General features: G+C 36.9%; 1 protein-coding gene across 1 annotated transcript in view; it reads left to right on the plus strand.

Moving 5' to 3' along the window:
- The window catches only part of THSD7A (thrombospondin type 1 domain containing 7A), a 293,994-nt gene that overhangs the window by 228,903 nt on the left and 45,224 nt on the right, over window positions 1-19,867 (plus strand). Inside the window, exons 14-17 of the mRNA XM_083824577.1 lie at window positions 3,553-3,685; window positions 5,537-5,640; window positions 15,093-15,287; window positions 18,610-18,873. Coding sequence (XP_083680703.1) covers window positions 3,553-3,685; window positions 5,537-5,640; window positions 15,093-15,287; window positions 18,610-18,873 — 696 coding nt within the window. The remainder of the gene's footprint in view (window positions 1-3,552; window positions 3,686-5,536; window positions 5,641-15,092; window positions 15,288-18,609; window positions 18,874-19,867) is intronic.

The raw sequence follows: 19,867 nt of genomic DNA on the forward strand, positions 1-19,867 counted from the left end.
CTGAGAGAACGTCATGGAGCTGTGACAGGGGAGGCTCAAGCTGGATATCAGGAAAAGGTTTTTCACAAAGAGGGTGGTTGAGCACTGGAACAGGCTTAGGGAAGTGGTCACAGCACCAAGCCTGACAGAGTTCAGGAAGTGTTTGGACAACGCTCTCAGACACATGATCTGACTTTTTTTTTTTTGGGGGGGGGGGGGTGGCGGGCAGGCCTTGGGAGACCCAGGAGCTGGACACGATGATCTTTGTGGGTCCCTTCCAACTCGGATATTCTATGATTCTATGATATGTCATAAACTGCCTTTTGCATCTTCCACTGATAACTAGTGTTGCAGATGAAATCATACACTTCACTTGTAAGAAAGTAGCAGCAATATGTTTGTTGATATAATGTAGTGAGTGATTTAACAAAGCTTAATCTTAAATAAGACAGCAACTTAACATGATTTGAGATGGCAGGGTACTGTTGATTATTTTGTTGATTATTGGTTAGGCATTAGAATGGGTTGTGCAGGGAGGCGATAGAGTCACCATCCTTGGGGGTGTTTAAGGAAAGGTTGGATGTGGTGCTTAGGGACATGGTTTAGTGGTGATATTGATGGTTGGGGATGGCTGGACCAGATGATCTTGGAGGTCTTTTCCAACCTTAATGATTCTATGATTCTATGATTCTGTTTACAGCATAGAGGACAGGGTAAGTCAGACATGTTGGGAAGACTCTCCCATTAAGTCATGAGGTTCAGGGTGGATCCCCTCATTTTCTAAACTCATTGAACCTTAGATATAAGAGCCTAGGTATGGCTGAATCAGCCCCTAGTCCCAGACTTGGTCAATGGTTTATATTGAAAAGTTTGAGGGTTATAAGTGTACAATCAATCCAAGATACACTCTTCGCAAAGTTTAGCAAGCCGTTAATCACTTACCGAGGATCTGTTGTGGCAAGAAATCTGTCACAAGGAATAAGGGATCTCTGCAGCAGGCATGACCTTGAGTGGCATCCCTGCTCAAGGGGAGATTCTGTCATGCAACCAGATGCCATGCAGAAGAGCTCAAAGGGCTCTTGGCCTGCTCACTCTTTATGGGGTGAGATGATGGACTAATAGTTTTACTGTTTGTTTTTTTTTTTTTTTTTGGCACATGTTCCATCAGCCCTCAGCTGCTGAGGAAAACGTCTGTCTGTCAGCCTCTTCAGCACCCATCTTGAGCCAATATTGTGATCACTATCTGCCTGAGCAAGGCCTTGGGTGCAGTGGCCAGTGTTTGAACAAGGCAACAGTCAGACCGAAGGCGAGAAGGGGTGGAAAGGGGAGCACACCATCATGACTAGTCACAGGGTAGACATATATCTCTTAGTATAGCACTAAAACAGATATTTCTGCAGTTGTAGAAACTGCATTTGAATTGTCAGATTTTGCCTTTAAAAGTACATATGCTGCTTGTTCATCAGAAAACCTGAGGCTGTGTATCCCAAGATATATATGTATATTAATATAGTTCGGGCAAAACTCTCTAACTTTTGCCTTTGCTGTTTTTTTTTCTACCCCAAGGAAAACAGAAGGAAATTTAATAAGCAAAATTAATAAGAATAAGATGTTATTTAGTTGATGTTAATGGTCTGATTTAAATATGCATTGCAATTTTAATACACTTGGCAAAACCCTTAAAAACAGTGCAGGTATCGGTTGAATTTTTATGACATTATAATTGTACATGAAGTTGAAGTGATGACTGGCTTAATATTGCCTACATCTTTCTGCCTTATCTCTTTTTCTTTTTTAAGCTTAAAAGGAGGTATGTTTCTAATATCTACCATTACGGACAAAGTCTGTAATACTCCTTGTTCCACAGGGTGCTAATCCCTGTGCGGGATGTGATGATTACTCACAGCTACCATATTATCAGAATGTAAGATATTGTTACATCAAATATATGTACTTCAAATGTCACAGTCTATTCTTCATGCTTTGTAAAGGACACAAACATAAAGTCATTTTCACAGTAATTCATAATAGAGCTTAGTTCATTCTAACAAATAAAAGAATGGTTAGGAAGATTAAATTTCTAACCTTTGAAAAACACCAGATAATTAAGACCATTGAAACTGAATCTATTATATATACTTGTTCATTATTAAATACTGTGTTCTTTTACATCAGTATTAATGGTTCTTGCTGAAATGGTTTTGTTGGGGTAGATCATCTTGGACAAAAATGTTGTCCTTTTTTCATTTTTAAGAAAGTTATTGATTTGTTGATCATATTTTCATTAATATTGACCACAAACTAGGATGTATTCTTCTATAAAATAGTGTATTAGTTAACCAGTATGGGCATTTCTTCTCCTCTGTGTGTCAAACAATGTTTTCATACTACTGCACAAACTTTTTTTTTTTTTTTTTCCATGGGCTTTACCCATTTGTGTCAGCAAGCTAGTCAGAGGCTTTGGGCAGCACGTCTGTCTTGTCCCTTTTGCCAGCCCCTGGCTTCTCCTGGAGCTGATTGACTCAGGAGCAGAGGGTTTTCTCAGTTCTGAAAAAGCAGCCAGGTGGTGGAGAGCCACTGCCGGGATTCTCCTACTGCTTGCTCCTAATTATGATTGCTTGGCTATGGTCCAGTATGCTTCTGTGTTCAGACAAGCTGCAGCTGCTGTTGTAACCCACCAAAGCTGGTATCAACCCAGTCAACTGAATGTCTGCATTACAGCTCTCTGAAAAAAAAATAATAAAGTAAAATAAAATAAAACAACACCAAAACGAATATTTTTACCTTAAATATTTGTGCATTAGCTATTCCTATGGAATTAATACAAATTTGTGGGTTTTCCCTTCATATTCTGCCTGAAGCACAGGTATTTGAAGTGGAAATCAAAATTCTTATGGGAACTATTTACTATTTATCATTAATAATGAATGACTATAATAATTAGAATCTATAAACTGTAAATTCTAGACTGAGAAAATAAAAGTTCACTGTTATATGTAGAATATGTTCTTTTGGAATATTTTGTGGATCTTGGTAGGGTAATGCTTGTGGGAAACAAGGGTATAAAGAGCAGAATTAAAGCCCATCCTGGAGATAACCAAAGAGTGTAAATTAAATTTGTTATATTCCTGGCTGTAGAGATTAGCAAAAGGCAATTAGATTTTCTGATTGAGACACTTAGTGAATGGAGAAATAACGAAATATAATAATTTCTCTCTGTTAATTTATGTTTCTAGTTTTGCAAGCCAATGATTAAAGCATATTTATGCTTTGAAACTAATATGTAGCAGCAGACTGAGATGGTTGTTCTTGTTCCCTTAGACAGTGTGTTCGCTTCAGCTGTATATTCATTCGGACGGCATTGTTGTTGCTTTCTGTTTCACTCTGCTTCTAGGTCTTTAGCTGAGATTAAAGTGTTTTATCTATTAGGCTTAATTTTCTGAATATGGACAAAGTGGTATGTCACTATTATAATGATTGACTCAAATACCTGTTATGTTAAATCTTATTTTTCTCTAATTACTGTCATCCCTGTATAGTAGCAGGAGAAACAAGTTTTTCTACTCTTTGCAGGAGATGTTGTAGTAAAAAAACAGTCCCGTCACCGAGTCATTATCCAGCTCCCTGCTAATGGTGGTCGTGAGTGCCCAGACACTTTGTTTGAGGAAAAAGAATGTGAAGCTTCTCCCGTCTGCTATAGCTACAGGTAGTGTTTATCAACCAAAGGCAGTTTATGCATGATTTTTCAACCTCTACCTACCTCTAAAGTTTGTTGAATTCCACTTAAGAAAAATAGGATGCATGGCTAAATCAAGGTTTCTGAATAGATATGTACACTCAGTTGGGCCCACAGTGTATCAAGACCAACATGTCAACATTTTCTTTCCTTTGAATTGGGAAATTATGTTTTTTTGTTTGTTTGTTTGTTTTTTACAGTTTCTTTGCAGGAATATTGCAACTAGTAAGAATTGGTTTCCAAGATAAATCTTGCCTTGCAATTATTTTGAAATTCTATATGATTAAAAAAAATCTATTTTAAATTATCTAAACCAGTGAAATGCAGAGTCTATTTAGAAGAGCTCAGTTCTGCTGCCATGCAGAAACATACTCTCCATTTTTCCATTCCCATCAATCCAGAGATGACCCACCCATTGATACATCCCCTAACGTACAGTGTTGACTGATCTTCACCAGAGAAGGCTGACAATTCTAGCAGGTGGTGAACACCACTTTAACTGCTTAAGAAAACTTTTGGGGCAGTTTTGCAACATCTGTCTGAGTGGCATGAGAAAGCTTAGATGTACTTGATAAAATAATATATATGAGGGTTATTTTTAATGTATAATTTATATATTTGAATTGGAAGCCAATTTTTTTCCAGTGGACAGAGAAAAAGGCTTGCTAATTTCCATGAAAACACTCTGTTGCAGAGGTACAAATAGAATTTAATTTTATTTTGGCCAAAACAGATTGAGATTAAAGAAATATATTGCTTTCATCATCTGGTAAGAATTATCATTGCCAATTCATTTGGAGGCAACACTGTATGTAACTGAAAGATATGAAAGTATGCAAAACAGCATTGGGAAGCTATCACAGTGAATACTCCAAGCATGAGAGAAATATAATTTGAAATCTTTTTCTAGTCAATACCAGCATCAGAGTTATATCCTTTAAAATACTGTCTGCTCCTCATCTCTTTAGAATCTTCAGTACCAAATTTTACCTGAGCTACTACAGGATGATGTGCTAAGTAGAAGTAGCAACTAGAGTTGCTAGTGAGTGGTAAATGAGGTGATTTGGTTTTCATGACATGAACTGCTACTGAACACATTTTCTGCATATTTCCTTTAGTATCTTTCTGACCTGTACACATGCTGTGACAGGTGGACTCATGCACTCAGATTTGCTCATGAATTAGTTCAGATATTAGCCAGCAGAGGCAGGTTACAATGAAACTTGAGGTAAGTGATTTGATCACTTTATACAAAAGAGCAGAAGATGATCTGAGCAGTGGATTTAGGGTTTTTTTTGCCCTCACTCTGCGTAATTCAAAACACTCTGGATTATTTTGGAACTGCGACATTAACTGGACTTCCCTGGATTACATTTAAAGGCCTAGAGTATTCTGCAAAACTAGAATAGAATTTTGTAGAAGTTTCTTAGCAGTTTAAATTACAGATTAAATAATATAGGCAGCACAATATTTCATTTTTTTAATCGAAGCTTTTTTCAACTTCTTCTTGATTGTTTTATTTTGATATGATCTGGGCCCATACACTGCATTGGATCTCTTGGTTGGCTCCACATTTCTAAGGTGCTGCCACTCGGCTACCCTAGACCTAAGTGCTCTGGGATCTCCTGAGGCACTGTTGCAGTCATTTAAACTCACTGTCCCAGTGCTTTGCTGTGTCTGTGGTAATTTTTTGCTCCTGATTTCACCTTTTTGGTATATTGTTTGGAAGAAGCAGCTTGGCAAAGGAATTTATTCTTTGTGATTTTATTGCTACAAATTTAGATGAATTGTTTCTACTTGATTATTTCATCCTCGTTTCAGGTGGAAGACCCATAAGTGGCGCAGGTGCCAGCTAGTACCATGGTATGTGCGCCAAGACAGTCCAGGAGCACACGAGACTTGTGGACCTGGGCTACAAGCAAGAGGTTAGAACCTGTTGTTTATTCCGCAGATGTCTATGGCTGTACTGGTGTGGGAACTGCCTAAAATTCAGTCATTGTAATTTAGCATTAATTTTACTTAAATTTCTGGGGATCAGCAGAGGAAAATACTGAATGCTAGTATAGTAGAGTGCATCCTAACTGGTATTTGGCAAATGCTTTATTCATATAATATCAACTTTAATTTATTTTTAAGTACTGATACTGCATCAGTGACTAATTCATGGTATTATTTGTTGGGTTTACTTCACCATCCTTACCTGAAGCACATTTCTGGAAAGTTTTCTCTGAAGAGAAATAATAAATAAATAAATAAATAATTTTTTTTTTTAAAAAAAGGAGATAGGTCACTTTATAGTCTTCTTTTTGTGGAAAAAAAATGGAGCAATTTCACCTGTTAAAACATGACGTTTTTCAGGTGGCAAGGTTGTGAAGACATTGAATCATAGAATGGCCTGGGTTGGAAGAGACCTCAAAGATCATCTAGTTCCAACGCCCCTGCCATGGGCAGGGATACCAACCAGTTGATCAGGTTGCCCAGGGCCTCATCTAACCTGGTCTTGAACACCTCCAGAGATGGGGCATCCACAGCCTCTCTGGGCAACCTCTCTGGACATGTTTATAAGTATATCTGTTAGACCAAATGTAAGACTTTTGTTACCTGTAAGGATTGTTCAAAGAATTAGGATTGGAGAACCCTACAATAATTTTGGGCTAGAGGAAGGCTGTGGAGGTCCTGTTGTCCAACCCTCCACTCATAGCAGGGCTAGTTTTAAACTTAGATCCCACCCAGCCTGGAGAAGGTTGCTCAGGGATGTGTCCAGATGAGTTCTCAGCATCTCCAAGGATGGAGATCACACAGCCTCTCTGGGCACTTGCTCTGCTTGTCTGCTCTTGTGCTGAAAACGTTTTCCCTAATACATGTTTTGAAATTTCCCTTGCTGCAGTTTGTCTGTGGCCCCTTATTCTTTCACTATATACTTCTGAGAAGACTCCAGCTCTCTCTTCTTTATACCCTTCAATCAGGTGTAAAGAAGGTAGCTGTAGAGAGTAATAGGAGCACAAGAGGTGCAGGACTTTGCATTTACACTGCTAAAGTTCATGAGGTTTCTGACAGCCCATTTCTCCAGGCTGTCAAGGTCCTCTGAATGGCAGCCAGACTTTTCAGGTAGGTACTGACTGCTCCTCTCAAACTGGTGTTGTCCTCAAACTTGCTGAGGGCACTTTCTGTGCAGGTTGTTAAAGATGCTAAACAGAATTGGCCCCGGAATTAACCACTGATGTGTAGCTCTCTTAAACAGCTGCCAGTTTGACTTCAAAACCACTGACCTTCCAAGGCCGGTGACCCAAATGTTTTTCCACTATTTGCATTTAATAGAAAATAATTTTAACAGCCACGTACAGCTTTACTGTCACCTGTTTTCACAGAGAATTTTGTAGATTTAATAGAATTGTGTATGTGTGACTGTTTATAGTAAGGAGATATTTATAGGTGCATTAAATAAACTCAGTATGAAAATAATTACAGTTCCCACTTACTGTGTTACAGTAATTGAATTGCTTTGAACTACTAGTCAACCCTGAATTTCAGGAAGGTCTTTTGCGTTTGCTGAGTGCAAACTTCTATCTGTTAAAACAATATTGTCTCAGCAGATTGTAGAATTCCTGATAAAGGACACTGCGAACTGCAGAAATGAAATGTTATGGTCATTAATTTCCTTGCAGTATTAAATGAGGTTATGGTATACTTTAAAAAGTCAGAGTAAATCTTAAGCTAGTAACTTCTACCATTTACACAGAAGGTGTTACAGGAGATCAGTTTAGGACTTACCACGAAATGAAACCTGGAGGTATTGCCTGCTAATATAAAAGACTTCTGACTGTGGTAATTCTTTCAGAGGTCTATCACTAATGCAATCTATTTCTAGCAGCTCTGAAGGATACATTCATATAACACTGAGAAAATAAGATTTCTGTCTTTGACGGTAGGAGTTCAGTACAAAATGTTATTTTCTATAGATGTGTTGCAGAGCCTCATTCTAATGACTTGGCCTCAAACTCATTAATAAAGGATAGCCAATTATTGTGCATGCAAATTGTATTTTATTATTCCATGTCATGAGAGTTTCAGGGTTTTTTGTGTGTTGATTGGTTGTGGTTTTTGTCATTGTTTTTTTATCTCCAACTTCAATCATGTGTATTACACATATAGTAAGCAATACATGATTTTGGAATTACTGATTGTATGTTTTGATAGTTTTGTATAGGTTTTCTCCTACACAGGGTATTAATTTACTCCCTCTCCCTTCTTACTTTCTAATTTCTGCCATGAAAATAGCCATGTGTGAAATTTTAGTGGTGCACGTTACTCTGGTCCCCATTACAAGAGTTGATTTCATGCAGGGTGCTCTGTGAGTGGAGGCTGACCTGAATGCAAGCTTCTGGATGATTAGATTCTGCCTTCAGCAGTATTAGAAAGATTTCATGAGTTTTTGAAGGAAGATTCTTGAAGAGGTTTTGTCCGTTCTCCCTGCTGATTCTTAGCTACCTCCTGAATACTTAGCTTCTCAAAAATAAAGTTTCTACAGACTGTGGAAAACTTTGCATGATAGTATATTCTTAAAAGTTCTGTACTACACATCATTTATTTAAAGATTATTTTGTGATATAGATACAGAAAAAGACAAAACTACTATGGTGCAAGTCCTTTTAACTACCCCCAAATCAGGAAATGCTAAACAATGAAATATGAAATCTGTTTGGTATAATATTTTGATACTGCATTTATAATGTGATAGTGAATACAGATATTTTGAATTGTATATTTAAGCATTTTTTGCTGATTTCTCTACAAATGTTTACAATTTTATGAATGTATATGTAAACAGCAAAAAAAAATCAATGGAAAAGGAGTTCGAAATTTCTGGAGCTTATGAATGTAGAAATCACACATTCATCTGTTTCTATTAACTTACTTTTGAAGATGAAGTGAAACAAAATTCTTGTAGAAGTCAGTCCTTTGGTTTCCAGTGGATTGTCATTTCATTTTTTGTTTATACTCAATAGAGCAGTAATTTCATTCTTGTATGTGACAATAGTTCTGCTCTTTTTCAGTCTGAGATATTGCCAATGCTATTAGTTTATCCTGTTTCTGATGTGATTGCCTACACAAGAACGCTGTAACAGACAGTAACAGCAAATGTCTTAAATGAGAAGGAGTAGGAAGGTATACCAGGGAATAGGCACATCTGACTATGCACTCATTTGCAGTTTATTTTCAACAAAATAGTCTGTACTGTTCATATGTTAGCTAGAAAGATAGTTACATCTGAAGGAAAAACTAGAAGTTAGAAATCATTTAAAATTACTGGTTAGATGACTGATCTTAAGAATGTCTGAATAAAGATAAAGCATATGCATGCCTTGCTTTATACAACAGCTTTACTATTCACATTTCCATTCTTCAGCTTTTTTTGCCACATTGGTCTTGCTCAACAGAAGAGAAACTTGGGTGAATCATAAAATTTAGAATTGTGATTCATTGTTAAAGACAGCTCTGTTTCTAGCTGTCTTGTGTAATGGCGGTTTTGTTACAAATCATGTCAGTTTAAATGAACATGTCAGAAAATTAGAACTTGGGTCAGTGCAGAGGAAAGAGAAGGAAGGGGTTTGGTGGTTTTGCTTTTTGTTATATGAACGGATTTTATTTAGAATTTTTTTGTTAGTTATTCATTCAAATGATGGGAAACTATTTATATCTAAACCCAAGTATTGTAACATTGCATTTAATACTTGAGAAGCAAATTCATTGTTGTAGTCATTAATTTATTTGAACAATGCAGATAGTTATGATAATTGTGCTGAGTTTCTATAATGAATGAAAATTTGCAGTCTTATCACTGGTAAAATGTCTTTTAACAGTGGATAAGTAGAGCAAGAATTATTCTGTAATTGCAGTAACTTAAGACTTCTAACTTGCTCTTATTCCAAACCCTCATGAAAGGGTCTTATGAGTGCATCAGCAATGAGTTTGAAACGTCCGCTTGACCCTATCAGAAAGCAACAAGAAGCAGAGAGAGAAACCGTGTTTTACTACAACGGCATTTATGGTTGTGTTTATTATCGTAAACTGTTACTCAGTTAACAAGCGTAAATTGACCAGATGTCTTGATGAGTCACCTGAAACCCGGGAGGGAGAAACATGGTATGTTGGCAAATACAAAATACAGAATCTGGAACAAGAGAGCAAATGCTTGATAAAACCAGGCTTCTAGTATTGGATGGTGATGTGGGCTATAAAACTCACTGTGGACCAGGAGAGGAACCTGCTCCAGCTAGTGTGCTAAGAGAGACTGCTTTGTAATTCTTACTGCCAACATTTATTTAGCACATAGATAACTTGAAAGCAGAGGTCTGCTCAGTGAGATAGATTAATGCATAGTTTGAAATTGTGAACAGCTTCAGCTCAAGCAGTTATACATGATGTTATGTTCACATCTTAAACATCTATGTCAGTAACCCTCAGCTCCAGTAAAGTCTGAAGGAACTTAGAAATCCAGTTCAAATCCCTTTTGAATTGTACAGGAAAGCCTAGGAAACTTGCTTTCTAAAAGAGGTTGTCTTGCCAGTAGCCTCTGCGGGTTTAAGTAGGGTTTGTTGGATCACATCCCAGTGCTAGTGAAGAGGACGTATAGCAGATAAAAAGCTAGAGTGCCCAAACCGCAATAGCCTAATCACATCACGATGTATATGGATGGATGCACAGGGAAGGGCTACCACAGTGACTGAAAAGAGATTTGCAAAAGGATGTGCAGCCTGCAGTCCTTGCCACCATAAATCTTCCTCAGAGTTTTGTAAGAGGAATGGGATGAATATTGTGAAATCTGTCAGCAGATTCTATAACAGCAAGAGGAAGGTTATTTATAAAATTTAAGCAGAAGCTTATGTAACCTTGCTGTCAGACAAAATATCTCTGAATAGCTGTACTTGCTGTCACTGGGAATTGGCCGTTATTAAAGGTCTGATCCTGAGGTCTCACCATGTTTCGTTCACAGGATGTGTCTGGAGTTATTTGAAAGACTGTGAAGCAGGGGAATTGGAGGAAGATTGCTAGGATTGCCGTGAGCACACAAGGTGCCTTGCAGGCTTGTTTGAGCTGTGAGGAGGCTCAGAAGTAGAGCTGGTGGTCAGAAGCACTTTCCTCTCATCGCAGCTAAGTAGGGACTGTAGCCTACCTCTCTGGACATTGCTTACCTAGAGGGGGGATTTGCTTTTGTTACACTTGCATGCCCTCATCAAAAGCACAATAAGGGAGACAAAATGACAAAGGACTGCTGCTCCTTGATGGAGCTATAAACTACCATTTTAACACCATGGAGATTTAACAGATGAGAGTTCCCTTTTCTCTGGTTCGTATGACAAAATTCACTGCAGATGACAACAGGCAGCTTCAGGTTTTTTACTGAAAAATTTGGACAGTAGTGCTCCAAAGCATTATTTACATTATTTATTTATTTATTTATTTTTATTGCTAAAGCAAGAGCCAAAATCTCCAGACAACTCTTTTCAGCAGTAACATGTTGTTAGTCTTTTTGTCACATAAAGAACTCTTAGGCTTACGTTATCCCATTATTGGCACGTGCTTCTGCTTAAGATACTTCATGATAGAATTATTTTATCATGCAGTGTCTAGTCAGAAAAAGCTGGTAAACATTGATGAAGTCATACCCTAGGCAACACTGATAGTAGGTGTAAGAAAAATAAGTGTGTGCTGGAATAATTTTGCTTTTCTAGAAATGAAGCAATGATTTCACAATTGGAATATTTAACAAATGAAAAAGTAGCACAAATGTATTGTAAAACAAAGGACATTAGGGCACTTTCATTTACAAAGTACTGCTATTTTTAGGTGTCTGTGGGGTAACCAAATCTTGCATCTCAGTGGAATCTCAGTGAAGTACATTAATGATGGGAACAGCGTTGGCAAGATCTTTATATAAACTTGTGCATAACAAGACTTGTTAAAATACAGTCTTAGTGTTTCATTATGCCACCAACAAATGTATTAGCCTGTAGTCCCCTGTGACTTAGTGGAAACAATGCTATCAGATAAAATTTTAATTACATCAAAGTCCCATGTCTAGAAAATTTAGACTGCTGTTTATTTCACACCTTTCTTCTGGGAGATAATTATTGTTAAATACCAAAACAATTTCCTAAGTGAATAGTTTCCTTGTTAAATTTGATTTTTCTGTTAGCCATACTCCTGTTTTATGTTTTCACTTAACAATTACTTGTGCTTAATTCAGTAATAGAAGAACTGCACTCTTTCCATTTACTGCTAATGTCTGTAATAAATGTGACATGGTTGTATAGGCAAAATAATTAGTCTGGCACTGCATGGCTTTATAGTAGTTGAAGACATTGCTTTGTATACTAAGTTAACCATTGATCTCAGTGACATTTACTGAACATAATTACAGAATTGCATTTGATCAAAGATGCAGGGGCTGAATTTGCCCATATTAGGCTGTGTGTGAAAAATGTACTCTTAACATCTCCATTAAAAGTAAGGGCATTGCTGATGTCAGGCAAGACATTTAGCCAAAATAATGTGTTAATGTTATGTATGCATTGGTCAAAATCTTGACTTTAAGTAATGAAAAAATAGCCACTGTTCTAACAGTCAAAGGAGTATTAACCTTTCAAATGTATACCCTAATCTGTGGAATAACAACAGTAAAATGGATCCAGGTCCTGTCAAATAGAAATAGTATGAATAATTATGGACAGTCACTCTGAAAATTAAGATTTGGGAATTGATTTGGTATGCCAAGCTGTCTTCTAATTTGTCTTGTTATTAAGGTGAAATATTTTGGTCTCAAGAATGAAGTTTTCCTGCTTTGATTGCTACAGTTGAACTGACAGTTAATCAGGGAAGAAAAAAAAAGGTTAAACCCCAGAAGAACTTCTCACCTGGGTCTGCTTGATGTAAATTTGATGTACTAATATGATTCTGAAAAAAATTATGGCACAGCGAATATCTGTCTTCAGAGTAGTGTTTAATGACCAAGGAAGATAGAATGAATATTGGCTTTAGAAAAACTCAATTTAGCTAGAAAGAATGTTCTTCAATGGACAGTGTTTATGGCTTCTCAAAGGATTAGATGGAGAGGCGGTATCTAGAATGGGTATTAAACTTTTGAGGTTGGTTATTAAAAGTTATTGGGTTAATCAGTGGACAATCTTTTAGCCCTTTGCTAGATACAGTTTTAATTGCTAAAAATGGTGTCCTGTATCTCCTTGAGAATGTAGTGAAGATAATGCAGTTAGTTTTGCTGATGAATTCAACTTTGGCATGTGCATTCAAGACAGAGGATTTAGGTTTGACCTCTGGAAATTTCCATGTAGTAGAACTTGTCTGAACTATGTTTTTCCCCTGGGGTATCTTATGTATGTTATTAGCTGGAAAGAGGATCTCACAAGAATCCCAAACCACAATCCAGGTCTGCATTAGAAGATGCTGGTTTGACTTGTGCTTTTTTGTAATATTTGGATAACTACAGAAATCCTACAGGAGGTACAGCTCACACACATCATTAAAATTGTTGTTATATGGATTTTAAAATTTAAGATATTTGGTTTTGCTCATTGAATCGTTCTATCTGGAAGAAAAAAAAAAGGGGGGGGAAGGGGGGTTCTTTGTATAACATCCACCAATAATAATAGGATTTGACAGAGTAATTGTATTAGACAATGTACAGCTGGTCGATCCCCCAGTAAGCGCAACTTAATGCAGTACTGAGCCTATTACAAACAGTGCTGGCAGCCCTACACCAAAGGGCAGTCAAGGATCAGGCAAGTTGTTTGCTTAGTATCTCTAGAAGAACAACCCTCCCCCCTCTTTCACGGTGTTTTACCGCAGACGTGGAAAAAACAATTCACTTAGGGCCTTTAGGTATGTTTTACTAGGCACATAGGTTTGAAACAGACCATTTGGGTCATCAAGTTCAACTTCCTACAGTCATCATGAAGTAGAAATTTAGAACTATCAGAAGAAAAAAAGCTTTATCAGGAAAGAAAAAAAGGTTTTTGCACAGGTCACGAAAAACTTCCAATTGCCTTGAAACAATCATAAAAAAATACATACATTTCATCAAGTATTCCTCCTTCCTCTGGAAGGAAAAAATCATGTATAGCTCATTTTCTGTTTTATTTTCTGTTTTATTTTGAAACTTTGCATTCAAACGTGTTTTTTTTCTCCAACAGTTGAACTTGATTATACCATAATAGTTTGGATGGTAAAATTTACATTTTTTTCCAATTCGCATATCAATAAAACAATTATTGTCAGTACAATTGAAGTACTATGTTTAAATTACGGAGCAGTGTGTAATATAAAACATGATATTCTGTCATATGTATAGAGAATGATATATTGTGTTTGGATGTAATGTTGCTGCAACAATTGGTGATCCAAATTACTTTCACAGTCATTATGAGAAACTGCATATACTGTGTGCTGTCAGATGCCAAGAAGCATAAATATGATTCTATTGTGTAAACAAACAACTAGAACTTTCCAATCTAGTTACTGCATAATAACTTTTATGGTTTTGGGGGCTAGGAAATAAAATGAGATTTACTGAGGCTTAGGTTAGAATAATAGATAAGCAACCATGTTAAAAAAAAATCCACGAAGAACAGTAATAGAACATTGTTAAAGCCTATATTAACAGAACAGCCCTATTTGTAAATCCTTATATTCCAAATACTTCCTTTTGTGCCACCTGTGGTTTTTTAAAGAAAATTATTTTTATTTTAAGAAGGTTTTGTTCAGGATGTGGCTGTCCTATAAAAATTTGTGCCCCTACATGTTGGTACCCCACCCACAGCAAACATGGTTAGTCGTTCAACTTTTTTACAAGAACAAAACCTTCTGAAGAACATTGAGCAGCAATACTGCTGCAAGTGGCTAAGCAGTATTTAGAATATATTTCTAAATTTTATGTCTGTCCCTTTTCTAAAATATATGCTATTGATACAATTTTGTATCTTATGCACTACTCAGCTACTTAAAGTGTCATTTCAAGTTTTTAAATGCCTGAGTATTAGCCTGTCTTTGTAGGAAAAATGATAATGTGAAAAGCAGTACAACAGTATGGATAACATGGTGCAGTCTTTATAATATTTAGAGTTGTCTATAATTTTTTTTCCTGGTAAATACTGATAGAGAAATAGTAATTTAAAGAAAATCTCAAAAAAAGTCAGAAATATCAAATGTATTAATTCAAGACATAAGTGATTTAAAATACTAGGCTGTCGTATAGCTATTATGGGCTTTCAATGTGAGTTTGTGGTAGTATGTTGTAGACTTACTAAATTAGAGACATCCATGAAAAACTGATGAATTAAACCCCATCCTTTTTTCCTTCTAGCAATTACTTGTCGCAGACAAGATGGAGGACAGGCTGACATCAGTGAGTGCCTTAAATATGCTGGCCCCTTACCATCCTTAACACAGATATGCCAGATTCCTTGCCAAGATGATTGTCAGTTTACAAACTGGTCAAAGTTTTCTTCCTGCAATGGGGACTGTGGAGGAGTCAGAACAAGAAAACGCACTCTTGTTGGTAAGAGTAACAAGAAAAACAATGCATCTTTTATTAATCGTTGCTACTGTTTTGATTAAAGCCTTAGTTGTTCTGAGGCTCCCTTATGACAAGCAAGCAACATTTATCATTGGAACAGGAAGCAGACCCATTCTTACTTCATGCTCTCTATAGTTGGTGGAACAACAACAACAAAACAGAGATCTCCTGCTTTATGTATCAAACGCTTGATCATAGTGAAGTGGCTAGAGAGAAGTACGGATAACAAAGGAAGCTGGTGTTTCTGCTCTATGGTGTATAGATAGTAAAGTGTAAAGCAGACCATTTCTCTTTCTGACAGATAAGTCAGCATTATCTGTAGTTGTAGGGAGGTGGAAAACTTCAAGCGGCATAATAAACCAACGATCTGATTCAGAGTCTGAGGAAAAAAAAATTCTTTACCTGCATTTTGTTGAGCATTCCATTGTCTTTACAGCAAAAGGGCCATACTTGTTTGGTATTTAAACGGTTTTCATAACTTGCTTATTCGACATCCTGATTCTGCATCCTGTGCACAAAGAGGTAAAAGAAGGTTCACAGGATCACAGAATCTCCACAGCCTCTCTGGGCAACCTGTGCCCATGCTTTGTAAACACTTTGTAAACGGGTTTACTGAGCACCCGCATAGTAAACAAGTGCTTCCTGATGTTTAAACGTAACCTCCTGCTTTCCACTTTGTGCCCGTTGCCTCTTGTCCTGGCAATGGGCACCGCTGAAAAGAGCCTGGGTCCATCCTCTTTGCACCTGCCCTTCCAGTATTTACAGACATTGATAAGATTCCCCCTGAGCCTCCTCTTCTCCAGGATGAACAGTCCCAGCTCTCGCAACCTCTCCTCATAGCAGAGGTGCTCCAGTCCCTGGATCGTCTTGGTAGCCCTCCGCTGGACTTTTTCCAGCAAGTCCATGGACACCTTGTAGTGAGGAGCCCCAAACTGGATTCCAGTCTTCCAGGTGCAGCCTCAGCAATACTGAATGGAGGAGAAAGATCACCTCTCTTGACCTGCTGGCAGTGCTGCCTAATGCAGCCAATAATACCGTTAGCCTTCTCAGTGGCCAGGGCACACTGCTGACTCATGTTCCACTTGGAGTCCACCAGGACTCCTAGGTCCTTTTCTGCAGAGCTGCCTTCCAGCTGAGGTGGCCTCCAGCACGTCCTGGTGCACAGGGTCATTCCTCCCCAGGTGCAGGACTTTGCACTTCTCCTGGTTGAACTTCATGAGGTTCCTGTTGGCCCATTTCTCCATCCTTTCAAGGTCCCTCTGGATGGAAGTATGGCCATCAGGTGTGTCAGCCACTCTCCCCATTTTTGTGTCCTCTGCAAACCTACTGAGAGTGCACTCTATCATCCAAATCATTATGGAAGATGTTAAATAGCCAGCATTGCACCCCAGGGTACACTGCTGGTACTGGCTTCCAACTAGACTGGCCATACAGCCTTCCCTTGTCTGAATGTTTGCTCTTTAAAGTTCTTTGTGTTCTCAGTTCTGTTGTCATCCAGCAGCTCAGATCACTGCAAGAGGCAATACTCTGCTTAATTTTCTGCCTTATTTTTGACAAAACTGTGAATAATCTTTAGTGTATGAGTTTATTCTTCTTTATGAGGGTCTTTCTCTGTTTTGTGATGCTCTGTTTCTTTGTGTCCATGACAGGGCTGTCCCTTGAAATTCCTTGAGGTTTTACTTAAAACAGTTTTTCTACTGATGTCCAGCATTTGCCACGAATTTTTCCTTGCTCTATGTTGTGGACACCCTTCCACTTTGAAAAACATTTTCTTCAACTCTTTTTTTTTTTTTTTAATTTTAATCTGCTCTTTTATTTCTGCATGAAGTGAAGAGAAAAAAAAAAAGCAGGCTCTGCTTTCAAATTGTAACTGAAACCTCAAGAGTGCGACTTGGCCTCTGTCACAGCACTATTTGCCAAGTAGTCTATATTGTCTACGTTAGAGGCAAGGTAGCTAAACAGGGTACCCATTGGCAGTCTCAGAAAGAATATGATAGGATAAAAACCCTATCTTCCATTTCATCCCTGTAGACAGCAAATAATTAATATCTTCAGAAATACTTCAGAAATGTGACTGTCTTATAATTCCAATGAACTTTATGCCAGGCTTGCTTCCACATGTGGGGAAAAAAACCCTAACACTTTAAAAAAAAAAAAAAAAAAGGCAAGAAATAATAGATTGTCTTACCACACTATCAATACTGTGAGATTCTTACCTGTTATGAGTTAAGTTACCCCTTCAGATTTGCTAAAGCAGTGATAGGTGCTCTGGTGCTTTCTCTGTTGCAATGAGCTACCATACAGGTAACTGGGAGTGCGTTCATAATCATCCATAGTGAAAATGATGATGATGAGGAAGATATTTTTAGTATAAAGTTGTATTATCAAAAGAAAACTCATTTCTTCATGTGCCATCTTTTTATTGTAAATAAACGCAGGAGTAAATATAAGCACTAAAGGGGGCTGCAGAGTTGTGTCCAGTGCTTAGGTTTGACAATCAAGGAAAATCCTGCAAAATATTAAATTATCGTATCATCTAAGTAGCAGGGATTTTTTAAAACTGCTTCTGTGAAGACTTCTTCATCAATATACATGAGCTGTCATATACAGAAAGGAAAATAGAGCAAACTTAACCATAGAGAAAATTAAATTTAATGGAGGTTGGGAGGTGAGTTGGATGTGTACACTGCAGTTTGGGAAGAAAAATGATATTTAAAGAGAAACAAATTCACAGAAGGAGCTTTCTCTAATACTGAAGAGGAATGGTAATTATTAACAAAATGTTTGGTAACAGGCGGTGAATTTAAAGGGTTTTGACATTTTGAAAGAAGGCAGTGTTGTACCAAAGATGCATGTTACATCCTCCTGCAATTTTCTTCAACTTGAGAAAGTTTTATACAGAGATTTATTTATTTTTTATTGGACTGCACACCACTGTTGAAATAGGGGGAAATTATATATTTATTTATTTGCAAACTTTTTCAAACTGCTTTCAAAGTGCTTGTACACCCCATGTACTTTTATCCAAAGTAAATATAGATATATGGCTTTATCTTAAGTTACCTTTGTGCAAACTATAGACATTTGTTACTTAAGAAATTCAAGTCATTAACCTAAATAAATAAAAGTGAATGTAAGTAGTTTTAGGAAAGCATATTTTATTTCAAGAATGTAGATTTGCAAACTTTGGCCTTAGGTTTGTCGTTTTTGGAAGATTTATCTTAAACTTACAGATGGATTTTTTTTTTTTTTTTGAGATTTAAACTGATACAAACTTTCTAAAATAATTATTTCTTCTTTCTAGGAAAAAGTAAGAAAAGGGACAAATGCAAAAATTCTCAGTTGTATCCTCTGATTGAGAATCAGTTTTGTCCGTGTGATAAATATAGCGCCCAGCCTGTGGGAAATTGGTCAGACTGTATTTTACCTGAGGGTAAAGTGGAAGTATTGCTGGGAATGAAGATGCAAGGAGACATTAAGGAATGTGGACAAGGCTATCGTTACCAGGCCATGGCATGCTATGATCAAAATAGTCGACTTGTGGAAACATCACGATGCAACAGTCACGGTATTTAGAAGTTTCTTTTCTTTCATCGATTTATCCGTCTGCTTTATTTCATTTAACGTAATATCTGTACAGGTAGAAATAGCAGATTGATATTTATTGCTAAGGCTATGTTTTATCCCAAGATACCTTCAAACACAATACACATTTTGTAAGCTTCTACAAAGATACTTTATTGCTGACTCACAAAACAGAAAACTTTATTTTTACTGATTACTACAGAGTAATATTTAAAAGTTAAATCACAGTAAAATACCAACTAGGTGTTTTAATAAATAAAAGGCTAATGCTGTCATTTTTCCAGAAAACTGTACCTGTGAATTTGAGAATGAAACCACTTTTGAAGAGTCAGATCCTCAAAAAATAAACAGAGACCGCACAGGACTATTTTGAAAAGAAAGATTTTTTTTTTTTCATGAAATAAGCACAGATTCTTTAGATAGCTTTAATCTCCTTAAATAGCCTTATCTCTACCCCTTCCTCTTCAGTGCCTTAATAGATATGCGTTGACCTGAGTTCAACAGCACACAGTACTTTCTCTGTGTAATTCTGTCATGTGTAAATGTAGGTTGCTTAAAGACTTTATATTCTTTATGTTCACATTGCTCTGGGAGGGAACATTTGCATTCCTGAAGAAGATGTATCTATAGTATTAGGATCAAAACTGGCATTTTCTGATTTTCAGTGAGCCAGAAGTGTGTTAATTTACATCACTGGAGTTTTTGTGTTCATTTGTTTTCCTGCTTGCAGTGCAAAAAATTATCTGAGCTATTGGTATGAAAAACTGGATGTTAGTCTCAATGCCATTAAAAGGTCAATGTAAGTTTAATTTGTATATGTATTCTAATTTATATGTTAAATTAAGATAGCAGAAATTTCATTTATTTACCTGAATGAAGTTAAAATAGCTAATCAAAGGAATTGAATGAGTTAAGGAGATTTTAATTATCACTATTAATTCCTGTTTAGAGCTAGGGTAAATTAGAAACTCTGAATG

Source organism: Anser anser, assembly GCF_964211835.1.
Source record: "Anser anser genome assembly, chromosome: 2".
Classification (NCBI taxonomy): domain Eukaryota; kingdom Metazoa; phylum Chordata; class Aves; order Anseriformes; family Anatidae; genus Anser; species Anser anser.